The following is a 22173-nucleotide window of genomic DNA, read 5'->3' on the forward strand; positions in this document are numbered from 1 at the left end:
GTTGTGTAAGCAGTTTCAGGTCAGCGAAGTGTTTATGTGAGTCTTACCCTCGCTGTCTCGTCATAACATTAACACACAAACATAGATTCAGTATGAAATTTCTAAATATCCATTTAAACATAAGCATATTTGAAGAAATGAAATATACAAATGTATCCTTCACTCAAACTTGCTACGTTCAGTGATTTTAATGCCTTGTTTTATATTGCAAACCAAAAATGACTGAATAAATTACTTAAACATCTCATCAACCCTGCCCTGTGATGTTGTTCGCTAATAATACTGATGCACTCACACCAGTATGGCAGAGAGGTGTGCCATTAGCTGTTAGATGTGAAATGAAACCGTCTGAACACTCAATCTAATGCAACTGACTGTACACACCCACATCCTGAGGCTGAATCCTAAAAGCGGTCGATCTCGTAAGAATTAAAAGACAAAAAAAAAACCTGACGGCAATACAATTTATTCCATCACAAGCTGACACAGAGATAATTAAGTTACTCCAAACTATTCACATACTCATAGCAAGCACAATGTCACTCGCAGATGCAAAGACGTGACCGTCGATCATATCATTTCTGCAGAAGGACTCGCTGTCGTGTTTATTTCGGTCGCTCTCTGGCTCCACAACTCTCGCTCGTCGTCACCATGGAAACAGGGAAAGCCCCACATGTTGCCACGGGAACCAGAGTAAAAATACGATATAGTTTTTTCAGATAAAGTACGAGCGAGCTTTTCTGCAACGCGTGTGAACGTGGGTGTACATGTGTATTCCCTGTAGTCCCATTTGGTTGGGAAAGCTCTGATTTAGCCGAGTCTGCAAATTTGCTCAAGACCGATGGGCTCACTTGGCCATGTCCTCGGCCACAGCTTTCCCTATTTTATCCTTCAGGTACGCCAATTTCTGCCAGTCTGTCTTCAGCTCCAGCCACTCGTAATATGGCACCTGAAAGAGGACAAAAAGGATGAGCTTGATAACATTTCTTTGAAGAGAGAGAGTACCTCCTCATTACCAGTGAGTGCTTGAAGGGAATGTCATTGTAAAACTCATTTTACTGTCATACATTTACGGTCACGCTGAAAAAAGGATGCGTTTCAGTCTCATGTAGACAATGTTGCCCTGCAGTTAACACATCCTGCAGCACTGCAAACCTGAGAGGCAACTGATGCTACTGCTGGCAAAGGACATTGTCCTAGATCAGAGGGAGAGAGAGAGAGAGCTTGCATCGGCCTAGATGAGGCAGAGCTGCAGCTGGAGCTCTATTTATACCACACACTGCAGCAGGACCCACCTGACTCTCAGCTCTACCAAAGTATTAGGTCCAATGTTTGCATAGCCTGTCAGATACAGCAGCAGCAGCAGTGCCTCTGTTCACTGAAATATGACTCACTATCACAGAAAACACAACACACAAAAAAAAATCCTCTTGCAATTGGCTTTAGTGGGTGTGTAATGAAAAACTGATGTAAAGAACAAATAGCTCAGTTCACCCCATCTGTAGAGAGAGAGAGGATATAACTTGATCACTGTCTGCTACAAAGATGGGTTATCCCATCTTCTGCCTCTCCCTACCTCCACTGTGATGAAGCCAGCCAACTGGAGATGCCGCTTCATCATGGCAAACCGCCCCAGGAGGTCTTTACTCTTTGAGCCAAAGCTTGGAAAGTCCCAAGCTAAGAAAGCAAGCCTGCAAACAGGTGGAGATGAGAGCAACAGAGGGCAAAGTAACTTTAGACAAGTAAGCAAAAGAAAGGAAGAAAACAAAAATAAATGCTGAAACAACGCAAGCCCTCATGATTCTCCTCTACGACTCACCGCCGTGCCCCTGCAGGTAAAGCCTGGCCTCCTCCTCCGCTGGGCAGATGAGGGGCTTTCAGCATTGACATGTCAATTGGTCTGTTGTCACAATCCACTACCAGCTCTCCATCTGGTTGGAGAAAGTCAGGTCAGTTGTGAAAAAAGCTCTACGTCTCAAAAGACACTCACCTTTAAGTTTACACAGAGATGTGGCGAATGCTGCTTTGACTATAAGGCATGTATGTGATCTCAATGTGCTACCCTTACCAATAGTCCATCCATACACAGTGTCAACCCCAGTGCGAAGGGCCTCTGTCCTCCCACTCACTAGACTCTGTAAAGCTTCTCTCAGACTGCTCTGCAGCAGGGTGAGGGTGGGGCTGCTGACCGGGACAGACAGAGCACTCTGGGAGGATGGAGTTTTTGGGGAACCCGGATGCTCTAACTGGAGAGTAGCGGCAATGTGGAGGACCTTCAGCTGATAGCTCCCCAATCGAACTGGACTGCCATCTGCAGACAGAAGAGATAACAGAGAGACTGAGTGCTGACAAGCCACGAGCATCAAAACCACATCAACAATGTTTGACTAATCAATGCTATGCTTCGCATCTGTGAGAAAAAGGGACTCATGTGGCCGTCTACGAAGAAATCTATTGGTGCTGCACTGCCATCTGCTGAGCCAGAAGGGTATTTTGCCAGTGAGCTCCCAGAACCCAGAGACTACACAGCAGGACAGGATGTTAAAAAATAAAAACAGGAGTCAGAACATTTGAACGGTCCCAAAGAAACTACCACGCACACGTCAGTCTAATAACTTACGATAACATGGGCTAATTCAGTCAAGATGATTTAAACTGTAAAGTTAACGCGGGCCTTATTGCATGGTGAGAAAATGTCTCCTTTAATTCTAATCGGGCTGTTTGTAAAATATTTCAACAGGGTTTATACAAGATAGACAACAATATTCTTGAGCTGCAACTACAGAATATTGTTGTCATGGATTTATAAATTCACCATTTATCAGGAAACGGCACGGTACAGAAGAAGAGTCAGTGCCCACAGCTGTGGGCTGTTCTTACCTGACAGCTTGGTAATGTGATTCTGCTGTGTGAGGGGGGTGAGGTAGTGGGGTCTGGCCTGCTGCAGCACACACAGAGACCAAACTACATCTGTCTTCAAGAAGGGCTCCAGGCCTGAGAGAGCATCCTCCAGCACAGAGTGAACCTTCACACAAAACAGCAAACACAAAGAATATGTTTAGGCTAAGAGGCGGAAGCAGCACTGTAGAGTCAACAGACAGCCTTTGACATCTTCTGTACCTTGCTATAAAACTCGTCTCCTTTGCTGGGCTGGAAGTCCAGTCTGGCAAAAGTCATGAGCAGATTACAGAGCTGAAGAGTACTGTAGCTCTGACTGTTTGCTGTGTAGTGCTGGTGAAAAAAGGCACACGCAGGGAAAGCACGGTCAGTGAGGAAATATTACGACTCAGCTTCAGATAAGAGATTAAGCACTTTAAAATCAACTGAAACCAAGTTAGTTGTAAGTACATGACTGACCTCAGCAAAGGCCTCAAAGAGAGGGATGTGAAGCCATTTGAGGAAGCCCAGTGATTTAGCACAGCGTGTGACATCGACAGAGTTGAGCTCAGGGATTCTGGGTAACAACTCTGCGGCCATTCGCTGAAATACCTGAGACTGGTTGAAATTCAACTTGCCTGCAGAGGGACAAAGACAGAGTCGTTACTGTTATCATTGTACAGCACGCTACTGAGCCGAGACAGCTTTAATCTGTCCTGACTCTCCCTGGACATGAAGTCGTTTCCCCGTGAGGCAATTACGACTGTGTGTCATCAGTGTTTTTTTATTACCGTATGCAAAAGCCATGTCCAGTATCAGTGGAGTGGTGAACTCTGACGACGGCTTCTGGAGAAGGTGGTAGGACAAAGCTCTGAGCAGCGGGACAGATCTGCGGTTCTGAGTCGCCAAAGACACACACACTTTGCTGATCTCTTCTGCTGTAAAGCCCTCTGCGAGCTCCAAAGCCTGCAATAGAGACAGACAGCGGGACATTCATGATGCGCTGTTCACAGGTGTACAATCTTTGAACTTCAGCTATCCTTGTGTTTTTCACTGTATGCTTTAGTAAACACCTGTGATTTCATCTTTCAATCATCTTGTGACAATACGTTCAACTGACTGCCTATACAGTGAGGTTAAGGCAGCATGTTTATCTGAGCAATTAACTCTGTGTTAAATGATGAAGGACTCTGATACCTTTTCTTCAAGTCTGTCCATCAAGGTAGGCGAGATGGATTTTCCTTTGGATATCAGCACACTGACGGTTCTGGCATCAGCGATTTCAGTCCAGCGCAGTTCCAGCTGTTTTAATGCAGCGGCCACTATCAACACATTCTGTTGTCTTTTCTTGTCTCCTCTCCAATCTAGCAGCTTTGCCAGCTGTTTGTAGGTCAGCCGGCGGACTCGCCACAGGACCTCCGTCTGGATAGACCTGAGTACTACATCAGTAGAGGGCAAACCCATAATCCAGAGAGCTCGCAAGAGGGCCACTAAGTTGTTGTTCCAGACTTTTGACACCTGGAAGAAAAAAAACGCACACACACACACAAAAATGAGAGATTACCTTCGGCACAAGTGCTTGGATAAGATGTCAGTCACCTTACATGATGACAGTGCCAGGCCATCTCTGTACCCTTACCTCCCGAGATACGGTATCCATCATGTCCATCAGCCTTGAATCCCTCATCGCTTTGTCTTGTTGCTCCTTAAAGTTGCCCGTCGTTCTTAACACCAACTGAGTCCACTTAATCAGGGCATAAGCTGCTTGATTACCACTTCCTCCATGCTCTGCCCAGGCCAGCAGGATGTCCTCTGGCGACGCGGCCTTCTGCACCAAGTCATCCAGCTGGGTGCCCATAGGGGGGTTCGAAAGGACGTCTTCCTTGGCAAATGTCCTTACCTCACACATAGACCTCTCCGTGGCCCATGGCCATCCCTGAGCCCTCTGCACCTCCGCAACCCCAGCCCCAGGTGGAGGCATGCGGGCGGCAGCAGCAGCTGGAGCCTGGGAGTAGGCCCTGGAGAGCAGACGGGCATATCTACCCAAGAGACGGCTGGCCATTGATCTTGACAGACCAGACAGTGGCTACAGGTAGAAAAGGAGAGCAGAGGTTTCTCAAAATTCAGCAGCTGGTGTCACCATCCCACATCCAACCTAAGGGGGCAGTGGAGAATTCAGCAAGAGGCGGTTAAAGGGTTGACAGCTTACAGAGACACCCCAACAATGAACTGAGCCTTCACTCCGTTGGTCATACATTCATCGCCATGTCAGTCAAATGCTCGATCCATTTGCCTTTAGTGAAAGGAGCAGAGTTCTTGAGTCGTGTAATGTCACGACCAAGGGGACGCTTGCGTAACCCATTACGCAGGCACTTATCTCAGTACACCTACACCAGAATGTAGCTAGGTTAGGATCAGCAACACATCTGTTATTGTGACTGAATAAAACGACACCACGCGTATTGTAAAGGTGATGTTCGCGGAAAGAGCTGCCAGAGAAACGTTAAATCCTGACCTTGTCGCGATCAGGAATGGACGCTGAGAAATGCTGCTGATCGGCAGCGTTTCATTCCGTCTCCGATCGGAAGTTTAATCTGCAAAAAGCGCAACGCACAACAAAACCCCCACAGCACCACCAGCTACCATTCTGACACACGACTTACCAATAATTCACGATAACTTTGATGAAAGCTGTTCACATGGAGTCTGTCAGGAAGAGTCGCTGGAAAATGACGTAGCGGGACGCTCTCACGTGGCCGGCGGACGCAGCTGTAATTGGCTAGACATGTTCGTCACGTTTCGAAGAATTTGCACACCAACAAAGCGCTTTATAGATCAGTTTATAGTCGAAACTAAGTTTCAAGTGTCGATGTGACTGAATATATGAGTACACTTGTTTTGCTCAAAATGGAAGGATTCTAGTTTTGGTTTTAATTGCCCAGGTCTCCAGGTAGCCAACATAGCCTTCATGGCTGGACTATTTCGTTAAGGACCTTGAGAATATGCTCCATGTAAACATAAAATAATCTAAAATAAAGAGGCTAAGATAGCCTGACTTTTAGACCCGTGTTGGATCCTACATTTTAACCATGATGCAGCTCACTTATGTCTTTGTTCAGACATTTCCTAAGATTTATTTTGTGGTGCTCAGAGCATCGACCATTGACACTTAAAGTTTCACTTAAAACATCCGTCTTCCTGTGTGCCCATGTAACCACCATGTAATGCACATACTGTGCTCTTTTTTTTCTTACCAAACTTACCTTTTACCTACAAAGGGCAGGGAGTGTGTGATTAGATACTGTAGTGTATATATGTTGGTAGCTCTATCTGTTCCTGTCTCTTACTCAGTTGTCAACTGATCATCCTCTCTATCGTCTTCCTCCTCACCTGTCCCCCCCAGCAATGTGTAATTAGAACTGATAAAACTGGGCTGATAACATCGCTCTGACTACAAAGCCACTGTCACTCTACAGGTTACAGTGCAGTACAATATTGACTTTCTTAAACACAACTTATCTTTTCCTGGATCTTATTTATCCGGCATGCACCATGTCCTGAGCAGAAACACTTAAGGGACAGGGTGACCCTAGCTCCATTTTTGCTTACTTTTCTTCAGTACAGGATAATACAATATTATAGGATTCAAAGTAATGCCTTTTGAAATGGAAGTTATGTCTCAATGTTGTGGAATAATGTCCTTTACTGTGCAGTACAAACTGAGAGGCCTCAGTTGGTCTTTTGTCAGAGGTTATTGTTATGTTGGCAGAGAGGGCTGCTGATGCATGTCTAATATCATGACCCTCTGCAGGCTAACACAGGCTAGCGCTGGGCTTGAATGTCACTGAACAACTGTGTTCTTGATCAACCATTTTGGTCATTTAGTTATTTACAGATTTTGTTACATTAAAAATCTGTTAAACAAAGGTCCCATAAGCAAAATTCAAAATTTAATAGTAGAAACCTCTGTCACCATAAACTGAGGCTGCCTTCATGTAGTTGTGTTAATTAGCCAGTTAAAACATCAGCAGATAATAGGCCAATGCTGTACTGTTTTGCAACTTTCAAACTTCCCTTTCTTTCCTGTTTTTCTCCACCGCCTTTGCCTCAAATCCAGTGCCTCTTGTCTCTGTTGCTACTACTACTATTGTTTGTTACAGCCCATCAAATTCAATATGTATATGTGCTACAATCAAACATAATTAAACATATTGAGTTATGGTTGAAGCTCTCATGTTTGTAAGAGGATGTTTTTTTTGTGCTAATATAAAGACTCAGCTCTCTGGAGTCGTGGTAGTAACACATTAATTCTGTTTTTTTACAGAGTTGTGGCAGTGGAAACACAAGCTAGGCATCATAACCAGACAAAATGACAAATGAGGTACACACACCTGCAGAGGAGAGTGCATTAATCAAATGTGGTGGCAGTGTGGGGTAGAAGCTGCAGACAGAGGAGGAGATGGGTGAAGACAGAAGGAATGTGTGGTCATCAAGGTAAACACAGTCCACAGGAGGAGGAAACCCTACCACAGTGGACATGCTGACACCATTAACTTTGCTCCGTGGTCGATGCTCCCGGCTGCAGCCCTGCTGATGAGCTGTGGTTGGCATCAGGTGTGACTGCTGATTAATTCCAGCCATAGGCAATTTTCTCCCAAGTGTCTTCTCCTTTTGAATTTGGTTTTGTGTGGAGCTGCACTATGTGGCCTGATGGCACTGCTGTCAGGCTGTGGACTGTGCATGCCGAGTATGAGTTCTTCTCTCTTATTGTGTTTTTCAGTTAATTCTCACCATGTCAAGACAATCAATCCCATTTTGACCCCCATACTGACTCAATGGCCAATAGTGTGCTGTAGTTGTGCAGCATTTGGTGTAAATTGATGCAGCGCAATGTCAGACAGGCTGGTAGGAATGACATTGGTCTGTTATAACCTTCACTGTTCCTGTGCTCTTAACTCCAATCAGTTTATCAGGATAAGAAACGTGCTTTGGGGAGATAAGAGATAGAAGAGAAACACTAACCTACGCATAGCCTATGATATGAGTGTATTTGTATGTGTTGTGTGTTCTGCCTAGGGGTGACATTGTTGCTACTTGAGGTACCATTTTACACGGGTAGTCGTATTAAAGTGCACATTTAAACATACACGTGTGTTTGTGCGCATGTGCATATGTAAAAGGGAGTTGTCACGTATAAAAGGCTTTTCCAGGCAATTTGCCCTGTTTCTGGCCATTGTTTGTGTGAGTGAGGGAGAAACAGGGTGTGTGTTTGGGACCGGACCCTAACTTACAGGCAAAATTCCGGGGGCGAAGAAGGATCGAGTGGTCTGGACCTCCATTGATTTAGGAGAGCAGTCCCCTGTCACACCTGCAACCATGGATAAACAGGTAGGAGACCCAGCAGATTGGCTGATGACCACTCAGGAACAAGTCTTTCGTGAATTTGGGGGGGACGGGGGCACAGGGACTTAAACACAGACTTTAAAAATGCATGGCCTCAAGCTGTTGTGTACTGCACAGACAAACTACTGTAGAAATGAAAAAGGTTCAACAAGAATTATCGCCCTTATTTTTAGCCTCCCGGCACTGGTTATCTGTGATGTTCTGCATGACTTCTAAGATGAACTCCACTCTCTCAATATATATATATATCACTGCACCTTTACTTTGTAATGGTGTCATTGCATGTAAATAAAGTCAAAGAAAGTAATAGTGCCTTGAGTTTTTGTAAGTTATTTCAGTTTACATTAGTTTTCTTTGACTCCAATTTGTGAGGTGTCAAGGTTAATTGATTTACTACAAACCAGATGTGTATATAAATGTATGTATTTTACATGAAATTAGCTGTTTGAGGGGTCACTTATAATGCACAGTCCTTTTCAAGAGCATATAGAAGATACAGAAAATACAATACTGTATTTGGTATCCATATCACAAAGAATAACAAGACACCACACAGATAGATTTCCTGCTTAAATGTATGCCAATGAATATTTTGCCAACTGCTGTCTGCATTTAGAACACGTACGACATGTTTGAGATGGATGGAGACATGGACAAGAAGAAGAAGAAGAAGATGAAGAAGAAGGAGAAACTGGAGGGCATGAAGAAAGAAATGGATATAGTAAGTAAACATTACGTGGCAGAAAACAGTTGTGGAGGTCAAGAAGTTGTAGTGAGTGATTTAAAGTCAGATCAGTTATTAGATTTGTGCTGCAAAGATCTACCTGAGATTTAGAGGTGATTCCATAGAAGATGCATGGAGTGTAATGAGATTAATTATCGTTAGTTAGTGAGAAGAAGTTGCAACCAACCACCTATGAATAAATTACCTTGATACACTCAGATCTGCCTTATAGGTTGTTCTGAAACAATGTTGTGATTTGTCGCCTCCTGCAGGACGACCATGAGATTACAATAGAAGAGCTTGAAATGAGGTATAACACCAGTGTTACCAAGGTAAGATATTTCTTCCATAATGACTTTGTCTCTTTAATGCCTCATTTGGATAGTTTCTGTTGTGTTTGTGCACTTTATTCCTCTTACAGGTTCTTTTCCCTTCAACCATATGCAACACCACCCTTTTTCCCTATGTTCTCATACAATGGTGTCTTCTCCTGAACCATAGTCACTCATTTCATCTGCTCTCCATCCACAGGGTTTGACAAGTGCCTTTGCAGCTCAGGTTTTGGAGAGAGATGGTCCCAATGAACTGAAGCCCCCTAAAGGAACCCCAGAGTATGTGAAGTTTGCCAGGCAGCTGGCCGGGGGGCTGCAGTGCCTGATGTGGGTCGCGGCTGTCATCTGCTTCATCGCCTTTGGAATTGAACTTGGGAGAGGGAACCTCTCCAGCTTTGATGATGTGAGTTATAGTCCTATGTAGAGAGTTTCTAATGTGTTACACTGTGGAAAAAACAGATATAAAAGTTTTTATCGTTACATAATTTTTTTCACTTCAGCTGTACTTGGCCATCACCCTAATTGCCGTCGTTGTGGTAACTGGTTGCTTTGGTTACTACCAAGAATTCAAGAGTACCAACATCATTGCAAGCTTCAAGAATCTGGTGCCACAGGTAAGAAACTTCATGTCAGCACATTGCTGGATTAATCATTAATGGCGTCTCTATCATTCGATCACTTTGCTTTTCCGTCACTCTATTTCTTCCTTCTCGCACTCTTTGCCTTTCTGCTTGTGTTCATTTCCCTTCATCTTTGCTAACCTTACTCCTAATTTCCAAACATAGCAAGCCATTGTGATCCGTGATGGCCAGAAAAACCAGATCAACGCCAACGAATTGGTGGTTGGGGATTTGGTGGAGATCAAAGGAGGAGACAGAGTCCCTGCTGACATTCGGGTCATCTTTGGTCAGGGCTGCAAGGTAGATCGCACACATATACTGTATCTACTGCTTGTTAATACAAATGAAACATGCTATGACAGAAGATTATGCTCAGAGTTTGACATTTCTATAATTTTATATCACTGGGTCCACATAAATCAATGTATTTTTCAAACAACAGAATACAAAATGTCAACTCAAACACCATTTTCAACTTAAAATCTGTCATGTTTCAATTACACCATCCTCAATAGGCTGGCCAATGTAACATGCTTAGTTTTTACATCGTGATTTCTGTACGACTGCTTGTATTTAAATACTCAAATGACAACTGAAAACTGAATCACTCCTTTAAGCTGTGTCATATTTGAGGGGCAGGTGTAGTCCAATCCACTATCAGACATATGTCCCTCCTTATCCCATTTTATCCTGTGACCATGTAATGAACTTTTTGCGAATATTCTCTGTGTACCAGGTGGACAACTCGTCCTTGACAGGAGAGTCAGAACCGCAAACCAGGAGCCCTGAATGTACCCATGAGAGTCCACTGGAGACCAGAAACATTGCTTTCTTCTCTACAACCTGTCTGGAAGGTACAGTGAGCAGCACACGCTCTACATTCAACCAGCACGTATCTGGGCCTAGACGTAACCTATTTAGTCATTTATTTAAGTAGTTATAATCTTCTGCCAGAGCTTTAGCCACAACATAAACCCTCATCTTTTCTCCAGGTGTCGCGACTGGTGTGATCATCAACACAGGTGATCGTACCATCATCGGTCGCATTGCCAGCTTGGCAAGCGGCGTTGGCAACGAGAAGACACCCATTGCCATTGAAATCGAGCATTTTGTTGACATCATTGCTGGTCTTGCAATCTTTTTTGGGTTCACCTTCTTTGTGGTTGCCATGTTCATCGGATATGCCTTCCTGGAAGCCATGATCTTCTTCATGGCTATCGTGGTGGCTTATGTGCCAGAAGGTCTACTGGCCACAGTCACTGTGAGTAACATTATGATGTGTACTTCCAATTATGTCTTTAGTATCAGAACTGGACTGTGCGACTGCTCAGTTTGGATGTGGTCCCCAATGCAAAATCATGGATTAGTAAAAAATATGCAAAATGAATGTAGCTTGAGGTCATCACACGTTCTGTAGGCTCGACAAGTCTAACACTGCTCTGTAGTAACCTGTCTCTGTGGACAGGTATGTCTGTCTCTGACTGCTAAACGACTTGCCAGGAAGAACTGTGTCGTGAAGAACCTGGAAGCTGTGGAGACATTAGGTTAGTATGCCTGATCACACAACGCATCCTGTTCCTGACAGTTTTGTGAGTTCAGGGACTGTGAACTTTAAAATTTGAACATGAACACTTTTAATTCTGTTTAGGCCACCCCTTCGTCAGCTTTGCCATCCAAAGAAAGCCTTTAGATCACATGCTTACATCCTCAACTCCAACTCCATACCTCATGCAGCATAATGACATAAGTTTAATATAAAAGTATGTGTGTAAACTGTGTGTGTTTAGGCTCCACTTCAGTGATCTGTTCTGATAAGACGGGTACCCTGACCCAGAACAGGATGACTGTAGCTCACCTTTGGTTCGACAACCACATCCACGCTGCTGATACCACTGAAGATCAGTCAGGTAAACACAGATAAACCTCTGGTTTTGTTCACAGCACTTCCTCTTGAAATATATCAATGTAACATTGTTGTAAGCGCTGTCATATAAGCATAATATAAGATAAGCTAACCTGTGGGTTGTTATTTCAACTATTATGAGTGCTTCAAAGGTAGAGTACTGTCATTTCACATTTGAGTAATCTTTCAGTAATCATGCGATTGTGTGGTTTCCAGGCCAGAGTTTTGACCAGTCATCAGAAACGTGGCGTTCACTGGCGAGAGTGGCTTCCCTGTGTAACAGAGCTATATTCAAACCTGGTCAGGAAGGTGTATCTATTCCTAAGGTACAAATGTTAAGGCATTTGTAGTAAGCATCCATGTGAAGTCACATGAGCCGACAAAATGTTCTCCTCTCTTAAATTATTACAAGAACAGATTTGTTCCCTTTGTCTCACTTTATCCATCTCACCCAGAGGCTTGTGGTGGGAGACGCATCGGAAACAGCTCTGCTGAAGTTCACTGAGCTCACTGTGGGGAACATCATGGACTACCGTGATCGCTTTAAGAAAGTTGTGGAGGTGCCCTTCAACTCCACCAACAAGTTCCAGGTGAAGTTAGGGCTTAAGTGTATAAGTGTAAACCAGAAAACATTTGGAGTAGTGACACTCCTGTGATTCACAGATTAATGTTTTATTCAGCCTCTATCAACCATCCATCTCTCTGCAGCTGTCCGTCCATGAACTGGAGGATCCTCTGGACCTACGCTACCTTTTGGTGATGAAGGGAGCACCAGAACGCATCTTAGAGCGCTGCTCCACAATTTTGATAAAAGGCCAGGAGCTGCCTTTGGATGAGCAGTGGAGAGAAGCCTTTCAGACAGCTTATATGGACCTGGGAGGACTGGGAGAGAGAGTTCTGGGTTTCTGTCATATCTATCTGAATGAGAAATCATTTCCTCGAGGCTTTCAATTTGACCCGGATGAGATGAATTTCACCACTTCAGGATTGTGCTTTGCTGGTCTCATCTCGATGATTGACCCCCCTAGAGCAACCGTACCGGATGCAGTGATGAAATGCCGTACTGCTGGTATCAGGGTGTGTTCACATGCCCCACGTGCATGAGCATCTTGAATACTGAAAGAAATGCTTAAAAATTTCTTTTATATTGCAGAAGTTTGCAAGAAACTTGTGAGTTTTCTTTTGTATCTTGGAACTTCAGGTTGTCATGGTGACTGGGGACCATCCAATCACAGCAAAGGCAATAGCAGCAAATGTTGGTATCATCTCAGAGGGCAGTGAAACAGTTGAGGATATTGCCCAGAGGAAGCGCATACCTGTCGAACAAGTGAACAAGAGGTATTTGCATCAGTGCTGTCCACACTTTGAACAACCCTCACCTCTATGACTGCTCATTGCAATAGATGTTTATCCTACCGGTCTGTCAGGTCTGACTGTGTGCATGCTCTCTGTCTATTTATTGAATCTAACTCCATCCGTCTCTCTGCTGTCTGTGTGCAGGGACGCTCGTGCCTGTGTGATCAGCGGTGGTCAGCTGAAAGAGATGAGTAGTGATGAGTTAGATGAAGCGCTGCGGAACCATCCCGAGATGGTGTTTGCCAGAACATCCCCTCAGCAGAAATTGATCATCGTGGAGAGCTGTCAGCGTCTGGTAAATATACCAATACTACTAATTTATCTTGCTGTCCCCTGAGAGGACGACGAGGATCAGACTTCATTTTCAGGCTTGTGTAACGTGTTCTCACCTTTCATCCCCACACACAGGGCTCAATTGTTGCTGTAACAGGTGACGGTGTGAATGACTCTCCGGCTCTTAAGAAGGCTGATATTGGTGTCGCCATGGGCATCGCAGGGTCAGATGCTGCCAAGAACGCTGCAGACATGATCCTGTTGGATGACAACTTTGCTTCTATTGTCACTGGAGTGGAGCAAGGTGAGACCACACGTGATAACAGGTGGTGGTATGTGGAGGGGAGGTCAACACTCCTGTCTCTGTTGAAGGATGTCTCTGTTCTCCCTCTTTTGTCTTTGTTATTCAAATACATAGAGTATATTGAGCTATTTAGTTGACTTTAAATGTGTGTGTGTGTGTGTGTGTGTGTGTGTGTGTGTGTGTGTGTAGGCCGTCTTATCTTTGACAACCTGAAGAAGTCTATTGCTTACACACTAACCAAGAACATCCCTGAGCTGACTCCATATCTGATCTACATCACTGTGAGCGTGCCTCTTCCTCTGGGCTGCATCACTATCCTCTTCATCGAACTGGCCACTGACATCGTAAGTAATTAGTAATTAGGACATTAGTGATAGTTCAGCATGAAAAAAAAATCACTGATCATCTCACTGGCTATTTATTTTCATTTATTCCTATATGGGGGTTACTTGCTGGCATTAATTGTAAATGATCTTCCTCACTCCTATATCTGCTGTAAAATATAATTTGTTTAAGTCTGTCCCGTCTCTCCTGTAGTTCCCCTCTGTCTCTCTGGCTTATGAGAAAGCTGAGAGTGACATCATGCACCTGAAGCCTAGGAACCCTCGTCGTGATCGTCTGGTAAACGAAGCCCTGGCTGTGTACTCATACTTCCAGATAGGTGAGACTGTGTGTGTGTGTGTGTGTGTGTGTGTGTGTGTTTGTGTGCTGGTGAGAAAGCCATGCTTACTGTATGTGATATTTCCATTTCTTCTTTCTCTGTTTTAGGAGCCATCCAGTCTTTTGCAGGTTTCACAGATTATTTCACAGCCATGGCCCAGGAGGGCTGGTTCCCACTCTTGTGTGTTGGCCTGCGTTCTCAGTGGGAGAATGTTCACCTTCAAGACTTACAGGACAGCTATGGACAAGAATGGGTTAGTATAGATCCTACCTTTGGACTCTTTTCAAACTATGGACATAACATAACTCCTCTCCTCTCCACTCCTTCCAGACCTTCAGTCAGAGGTTGTACCAGGAGTATACGTGCTACACTGTATTTTTCGTCAGTATAGAAATCTGTCAGATCGCAGATGTGCTGATCAGGAAAACTCGACGCCTCTCTGCGTTCCAGCAAGGCTTCTTTAGGTCAGTAAAGACCCATCTCTAACATGAATCGATCTACAGATTGTTTTTCAATTGATAAAATTCTGACATTACCAATAAAACCTCCTGAGCAAAATGGGAAGAACAGGAAAACCTCCCATTATTCCAACTTTGAGAGTGTTGCAGTCATCTAAGGTGCTTGAAACACCTTATTTTGTGATTTATGAACAGTTTAATACATTTTAAGTGTATGTGTTACAATTGTTATATTTGCATAAAACATATGGCAACAGTTAGACCTGAACTAATCTCCTTATCTTTTTAAGAAGATTCCAGCAGGACATTTGGTTATTTATGTTTTTACTTGTGTGTAGGAACCGTGTCCTGGTTACTGCCATAGTCTTCCAGCTCTGCCTGGGTAATCTGCTTTGTTACTGCCCTCTAATGCCCAATATCTTCAATTTCATGCCCATCAGGTAAAAGCACACAGGGCCTCATTCACATGGTCACCATCTCAAGTCAAAGCTCAGACTGGATTAGAAGGAAGAAGCAATCTGTATGCTGTAAATTCTGGGAATACACATTTCGATTAAAAAATGCTTAAAAAAAGCTGTTTTTCCACTACAATAACTCCTTTTTCCATATTTGAGATTAAAGGTTGCAGCCCATGCTCTCATGTTACTCGCTGTGTATTCTCTCCAGATTTCAGTGGTGGTTTGTTCCTCTTCCATATGGCATTTTAATCTTTGTCTACGACGAGATCAGGAAGCTAGGAGTCAGAAGACATCCAGGAAGTAATATTCTTTATTCACCATCCATTCATCAAACTATTAACATCTCTACATGTGTTCAGCATTCACTTATCTATGGTTTGTCATCTGTCAGGTTGGTGGGATCAAGAATTATACTACTGAGACCAGAGAAGCTCTTTCACTCATCCATCCTTCTATCCATCCATCCATCCATCCATCCATCCACCCACCCATATACATGAAAGCATCACTCAGGAACCAGAATGCTGCAAACCCAGACGACTTTATTCAATTCACGATTCAACGCAGCATTCATATTACTTTGTGATCTATGTATTTATAGCTTAAACTGTCTTTTCATGTCAAGAGTTGGTCTAAATCCATATAACAAAGCAATAATGGTAACAATTAGTCAACATCACCAATGAAGAATTCAAAGATTTGATGTGCTCCAGCTCTTTAACTGTGGCTGAACTGTATTTGTATTAATAAAGAATAAAGACTGATGACCTCAAATCAGTAACAAAACTGGAAATTTTCTTGTATTCTATATTGCTTCATGTGTGTTTTGAGGTTGTGTTTTTGAAATTTTGTCTTTACTCAGAGGTGATGTGACACAAAGATTACATGATAATACCTGAACTGCTTTTTATCGAAAATGCTGGAAAATGAAAAATTAAGTTTTTCAAACAGAACATGCAGAGGAAACCAGTTGGACATCTCTTGTGTGTAGAAAGAAAAAGAGCTGCTCTTCATAGTCCAGACCAGTGTCAAAAACCAGATCTTTGTTACATGCAGTACATACTTTGTTTAGGGGTTCTCTCTTCCATAAAAGTCTCGAAATGTCATCTTTAAAAGGGCTGCTTTTAACATTTTGTGACTTTATGAAAACTGAATTACCATTGAGATATGGCTCCAAAAAGATGCCTCTACACCTCTATTCAGTTTGATTCTTCACCATGTTGTCCACCTGTGTCCACCCTTTCTCTAGTCAGCCCCCAACAAGAGGATCTTTTTGTCACAGTCAAATACCCAAAAGTCGTCTTCTCTCCACATGGCCCCGTCTTACTTCATTTGTGCTACCTGTCTGTGTTCTCAACTCGACTTTCCAGATGGCGATCTTGCCATCATGTCGTGCAGAGCCACTCAAGATGTAGCGATCCTCAGCAGAGCAGAGGATACTCAGAGTCTGAGCATCTGGACGCTGTCCGAGTGGGCCTGCAGCTCCTTTGACACAGTGTGGCTCTCTGGGTCCATCACCAACACCTGACTTCTCAGCTGCCTGTCACACTGACCTCCGACACTGCTCCGGCCACGACAGCCCACCCAGATCTGAGGGGGGGAGAGCATCAAGGAAATCAAAGGTAGCAGTGGTTAGGTGGTGATTGAAGAGGGCCGTGAAAAGAAAAGGATCATATATCATGTATCACCTGGTCCTTGACTCGAATCATGCGGGTGACTCCTGAACTGCCAGGCAGGGGTAATCTCTTGGGTGGCTGTCTGTGGTTGTTAGTGTGCCACAGACACAGCTCCCCTGAGTCTGCACAGCCCGTCCACAACTGACCTTGCTGGCACAAGCACACAAAAATGGGCTAAGGCATTGAAGTCATAATATGGTTGTGTCTGCACATCTGAATCCTGGGGAATGTTTGTGGTAAATACTATTTGTGTAATAATATTTGTTCCAGCTACACTATATCTTAACTCATGGGAGTATTTTTTCCTGAAGTGTTTAATGTCCTGCCATGTTTCAGACTGAATGACTGACTTGCTAAACCACCAAATGGCTGCCAGCTTGTTTAATAGATAAACACATTAGCTGATGACTGCAAAGTCACCTCTGGGATGACAATGAAGCTGCTGAAGCTACTGGGCATGCTCCGTAGGTTATCAGGAAGTGCCATCCTTCTTTGTGGTGTCCCGTTCTTTTTCAGTTCCACAATGCTGTCACCACAACCTGAATCTCCTGCATGGTGGGTCTGCAGACTTCAACCGTAGCCTTCATCCTAGATGGCACATGATAAAGAACAATGCAGCGCAGGTACTTTTCCAGCACAAAAAGCAGATCAAATAATACAAATTTTACCACACAGTTAGAGGAGATTGCAGTGGTTATTTGATACCTCGCCTCAGCTGCAGACTTCAAAATGCTGTCAGTTGTTAGGTATAAACATTAACTGTTTGACTGGCCCAGTAAACTCACACAGAGCGTGTACCTGCAGTCTGATCAGGTATGCATGTGTTCACATGTGTCCCTAACTGAAACTCCATGTACTTTCAGTATTTACTTAGTTTCCAGGTCTGCATAAGCCCAGCAGTAAATTTCTAAGATTTTGTACAACCTTTAGATCAACGCACAGATCAAGGGGTGAACTTCATGAATACTATCATTTGGTTTGAGGCTTTTTAAAAACAGGTTTATATCTCACTTCTGCATCACAGAGCAAGTCCAGAGTTCCATTCGAGCAAAGCTGTCCATTTTCCTGTTGAGACGAAACTTGAGGAATGAATGGAAGATGTGTGTCTCCAACACCTGCAACATGGCAACATTTGTCCCATTTCAAGTTAAAATAATAAAAATATATAAATTGTTACACCAAATTAGCATTTACCTCCTTGTAAAAAAGCTGTTCAGCTGGCTCTCTGGTTCTCAGGAACTCTTCACTGTTGAACACTCGATGCTCATAGTTCAAATGACTGCCGACATATCTGTTACATACATTCATTTAGATATTAACAAAATACATTATTTTGAAAACCATCCCATTAGATCTCAAAGAGCACACACAGAACCTGAATACGTCGACAATCAGTTCCAGTGTGATCCTCTGGATGTCGTGGTTGAGGCTGCGTTGCCACGCTCTTCTCTGTGCTCACTGATGTCAGTGCAGCTTGCACGGTGGCACTGATGCAGGTCAAAATGGATGTTCAGGGACAGACACCTGCAAATACACACTCATACTGTATAAACAAACAGAAATATGTTCATATCTCTTGCCAAGAAAAGGTTACTGGATCAGTAAAGTTGTACATCTGCAGTCCAAATCCATCTTTTTGTATTGTACTATTACAGATTAGCTGTAGTTGTATTATTCTTGGCATTAGCGAATACCTCTGTGTGAAGCAGTCTGCAGCAGCCAGGGGAATCTCTGGTAGGTCAACAGTCTCAGAGCAAGAAGTGGAAACACTTCCGTTATCAGTGTTGATTAGAATCAGATCATCTGTTTCCTGGATGGAGGAAGATCAAGAATAAATAACTCTTTAAGTTAAGTAAGCAAAGTATTCACTTAGAACTGTAACTCACACTGTATGTAAACCTGCTACAGACAACCTTCTTAGTTAAATATTTATTTAGATGCATTAAAATTAAGTGCCTATTTTCTGTGGCCAGAGACAGAAACAAACCCATTCCTCTAATAATCCAACCAAGCCTGAAGCAGAAGGCTGGAGTCTGCCCTGTCAGTCTCTCACTCTTTTCATCATCATTTATGAATCAGAGAAGAAGGATGAAAAAGCTACCAGACATTCAGTATGTACTGTTGATGGGTTAAATGGACATTCATCGCAGCATTTTCCATGCCCCTTTTCTCTAAAAACAACAACTGTCTTGTGCAGGAAGTTTGAACTCTTTTGGAAGGTATGTACTCACAGCAGTAACCCTTTCAAAATGGCTGAGAAGGCAGCTCATGAGGAAGGCAGTAGGAGCCATGAGAAAGTCCAGCATGGCTCTGGCCAGGACAGGAACATATGGCTGTTGCCAGGACAGAGGCTGGAAGAAAGAGGCATGGAGGGACAAGGTCAAAAGATGAAAGAACGGATGGCTTGATGAGGGATTATGGAGGATTCAACACTTTTCAATGCTGCAAGTTGTCTATGCAGGGATGTTCTTAAATCGTTCATTGAAACAAATTAAGTAGTAAGGCATTATTTCAAAGTGAATGTAATGACACAAGATGCACATTTTTGCAAAAGTACTTCTGATATCATAGTTAAGGGTTAAATTCAATGAAAATCACCGCGAAACACTATTGTGCCCTTTGCAGATGTTTTCAACGGACCTGCAGGAAAAGTAACAAGCTCTCTGCCACCAGTGTGAGTCTGGCCCAATCAGCAGAAAATACCACCACCCGCTGCTCCTGCAGGAGACCAGACAGCACCTACAGAAACAGGGACGGAAAAGAATTAAGAGAGTTTACACGATCCAACACGAACACAAGAGGTGTGTGTGGTACCTGCAGTAGCTGCTGCGGCCTGAAACAGAAGAAAGACAGATGAAGGTCTAAATCTATAGCTGGCTGGTCTTTGTCTTTGTCTCTCTTTGGTTATACAATGGTCAGAGGATGCAAGGTAAACATCTGCAAAACATACACAGTGTTGTAGTTTGTGTTGTTCTACCTTCTGTCATCACAGTCAAAGAATGCAGTGAAAATGGGTAGGGGAGAGTGGGGTAAGTAGTGCCAATTTTTACTTAAAGTGCCTTTTACGCAAGGGGATTACAGGAATGCCTCCAACTAAAATATGTACATATAGTTTAGGATGTTGTGTATCCCTGGGAGCAATCACTTTGGATCTTAAATAAACTGTTTCAGAAATATAGCTTTAGAAAAAAAAGTGGTTTTGTGGCACAACTTGCCCCCAGTGCGGGGTAAGTTGTGCCATTAGTCAGAATACACTGGGGTAAATTGTGCCATTGATAACTGAAGTAAAAAAGATCATTTTAATCTCACAAACGATAATGCTATATAAAAGCAAGACAATTTCAATACAAAAGTACTTGTTTAATGTTTATTTAAAGTTTTAACATCATCAAAGGCCAGTTTGCTTCAACAAGGCCTAGCACCACATGAACACATGCTCAGAACCAAATGAAAATTCCAAAATGGGCACCTAACTGCATCTGCATCTGAATATCTTCACAGATTCAGCCTACTACTGGACATTCCACTTGTCAATGCTGCAGGGGAATGTGAACTTGTGCTCCCTTCTGGCTGTACCACCAAGCTTTTGTGGTGTGGGTAGTTTCTTGAGCACATCACCTCTAGGGATGACTCCTTCATCATTCTCTCTAAATGTGAAGATGGGCTTTCCATCAACAGACCTCTTACAACTTTGCTTCAGAAACTTTGCACTGATCTCGTCACCTTCAACATTCTCCACCAATCCAACATAGTTATAGGATTTGGATTTTTTACCTGCAAACTTCACAAAGACAAAGTCACCAGCAGACAGATCCTTGTCACCATCATCATCATCATCATCGTCATCAATAAAATACAATAAAGTAATATATAGTAAATAATCATAAGATGGGGGAAGTTGTGCCACTGGCACAACTTAACCCAGCTCCTTTGGCACAAATTACCCCAAGCCCACCATTTTGAAAAAAATGCATCCCCCAGCTGTTTTGAGCTAGCATCATGCTAACTGTATAGACTCATGATGTAGCTTACTAAAGCACTAAAACATGTGTGAACTGTTTTCAAAGTTTTCTATAATTGTTCAAACACAGCAATCAAAAAACCTTAGTCATAGAAATTTTACTTTGGAGGGCAAAAAAATGTTTTTTGAACTTAAATGTGCTTACCTCTCAAGTCATGTGTCTCCCTTCTTTGCAGAATGAGCGAAATGGATGCCTCTTCAAAAATATGTGGTCACATGACCAACTTCTTCTATGGTTTTCTAAATAACAGGGGTGGCACTACTTGCCCCTTGGCACAAATTACCCCACTCTCCCCTATATGTACACTCATGTAAGAGGCACCACTACCTATGGCAGTTTGCTATGTAAGCAATACGAGCCTGATAATTTCTGGCTAATGATACTATGAATGTAAATATTTTTAGGACCAGTAATCATAGTAGTGAATGGATATGTAATTGCAGTTTGGTTGCACGCACACACACACACACACACACACACACACACCAAATGTAGTTGCCCAGGAGGGGGGATAGGCACCAGTGCCAGTTTGGCTGCAAACTCTCTCACTTTCTCCTACATGTCTGATAAATGGCATGTTTTCAGCTGGACTAACAGACTAACAAAGAAACAGAAATGGACAAAGAGATTGAGAGAGAAAGAGACATCCAAGACAGACACAAGAAGACATTTTTGTAAAATACATTAATTAATGCAAACAATTATGTGCAACAGCGACTGCAAAACTTGTGACAACCACCGTTTTGATTAAGTTACTACTAAACAAATTATTTCTTTACAGCAACTCTTAAAATGAAGGTGAGGCAGTGTTGCTGGTAAAATAGGTATTACACATACACTGGTGACAAGTATAGCTTGGTGCTCATTAACAGAAAATATGTTGAAAATATATTGAACAGCGGACGACGGACGAAGCTTCCCCATGACTCTTTATGACAAACGGAGTTGGTTAGCTGGATGTGGCGTGAGTAATGCCTTTAGCTTTCCCTGTCTTTTATTTCAGAGTCCTGGAATTGAACGAGCTGCTTGCCTGTATGCAGCCCGGTGTAACTGTCGCAGACAGTATTTCAATGGGATGTTGGTTTTGTCATATGTTTCTGTCATAT

At 43.1% G+C, this 22173-nt stretch overlaps 2 protein-coding genes and 1 pseudogene across 3 annotated transcripts; 1 reads left to right on the forward strand and 2 right to left on the reverse strand.

Moving 5' to 3' along the window:
* Positions 1-450: 450 nt before the first annotated feature.
* tbrg4 (transforming growth factor beta regulator 4) lies at positions 451-5625 on the reverse strand. 2 transcript variants are annotated; one of them, XM_076736514.1, is made up of 11 exons: positions 5541-5625; positions 4517-4963; positions 4075-4395; positions 3669-3843; positions 3358-3515; positions 3121-3231; positions 2881-3025; positions 2069-2311; positions 1820-1931; positions 1577-1691; positions 451-949 (listed from the first exon to the last, which is right to left on the reverse strand). In XM_076736514.1, the coding sequence occupies exons 2-11, from the start codon at positions 4937-4939 to the stop codon at positions 848-850; spliced, it is 1905 nt and encodes a 634-aa protein (XP_076592629.1). In that variant the 5' UTR covers positions 4940-4963; positions 5541-5625; the 3' UTR covers positions 451-847. The 2 variants fall into 2 exon arrangements, with proteins under 2 accessions (XP_076592629.1, XP_076592627.1); XM_076736512.1 differs by having other exon boundaries at positions 4517-5032.
* Positions 5626-8929: 3304 nt separating this feature from the next.
* Positions 8930-15805, forward strand: LOC143324209 (potassium-transporting ATPase alpha chain 1). Its single transcript, XM_076736511.1, has 22 exons — positions 8930-9001; positions 9277-9336; positions 9536-9739; positions 9837-9950; positions 10122-10256; positions 10693-10810; positions 10949-11217; positions 11422-11500; positions 11744-11863; positions 12076-12185; positions 12315-12449; positions 12568-12936; positions 13061-13197; positions 13360-13510; positions 13624-13792; positions 13982-14136; positions 14330-14453; positions 14561-14706; positions 14784-14917; positions 15250-15351; positions 15578-15669; positions 15761-15805. The coding sequence occupies exons 1-22, from the start codon at positions 8930-8932 to the stop codon at positions 15787-15789; spliced, it is 3024 nt and encodes a 1007-aa protein (XP_076592626.1). The 3' UTR covers positions 15790-15805.
* An 846-nt stretch (positions 15806-16651) lies between these two features.
* LOC143324351 (DENN domain-containing protein 3-like) lies at positions 16652-22171 on the reverse strand (annotated as a pseudogene).
* Positions 22172-22173: the final 2 nt, after the last annotated feature.

This window comes from Chaetodon auriga, chromosome 8, assembly GCF_051107435.1.
Source record: "Chaetodon auriga isolate fChaAug3 chromosome 8, fChaAug3.hap1, whole genome shotgun sequence".
Classification (NCBI taxonomy): domain Eukaryota; kingdom Metazoa; phylum Chordata; class Actinopteri; order Chaetodontiformes; family Chaetodontidae; genus Chaetodon; species Chaetodon auriga.

Coding starts and splice junctions, on each gene's coding strand:
- tbrg4 (XM_076736514.1), bottom strand. CDS start 4,939: ATGGCCAGCCGTCTCTTGGGTAGATATGCCCGTCTGCTCTCCAGGGCC. Junction 2,312..2,880: donor TCACATTACCAAGCTGTCAG/GTAAGAACAGCC, acceptor TTCTGTCTGCAG/ATGGCAGTCCAGTTCGATTG. Junction 950..1,576: donor CTGGCTTCATCACAGTGGAG/GTAGGGAGAGGC, acceptor GTCCTCTTTCAG/GTGCCATATTACGAGTGGCT.
- LOC143324209 (XM_076736511.1), top strand. CDS start 8,930: ATGGACAAGAAGAAGAAGAAGAAGATGAAGAAGAAGGAGAAACTGGAG. Junction 10,257..10,692: donor TCTTTGGTCAGGGCTGCAAG/GTAGATCGCACA, acceptor TCTGTGTACCAG/GTGGACAACTCGTCCTTGAC. Junction 11,864..12,075: donor TACCACTGAAGATCAGTCAG/GTAAACACAGAT, acceptor TGTGGTTTCCAG/GCCAGAGTTTTGACCAGTCA.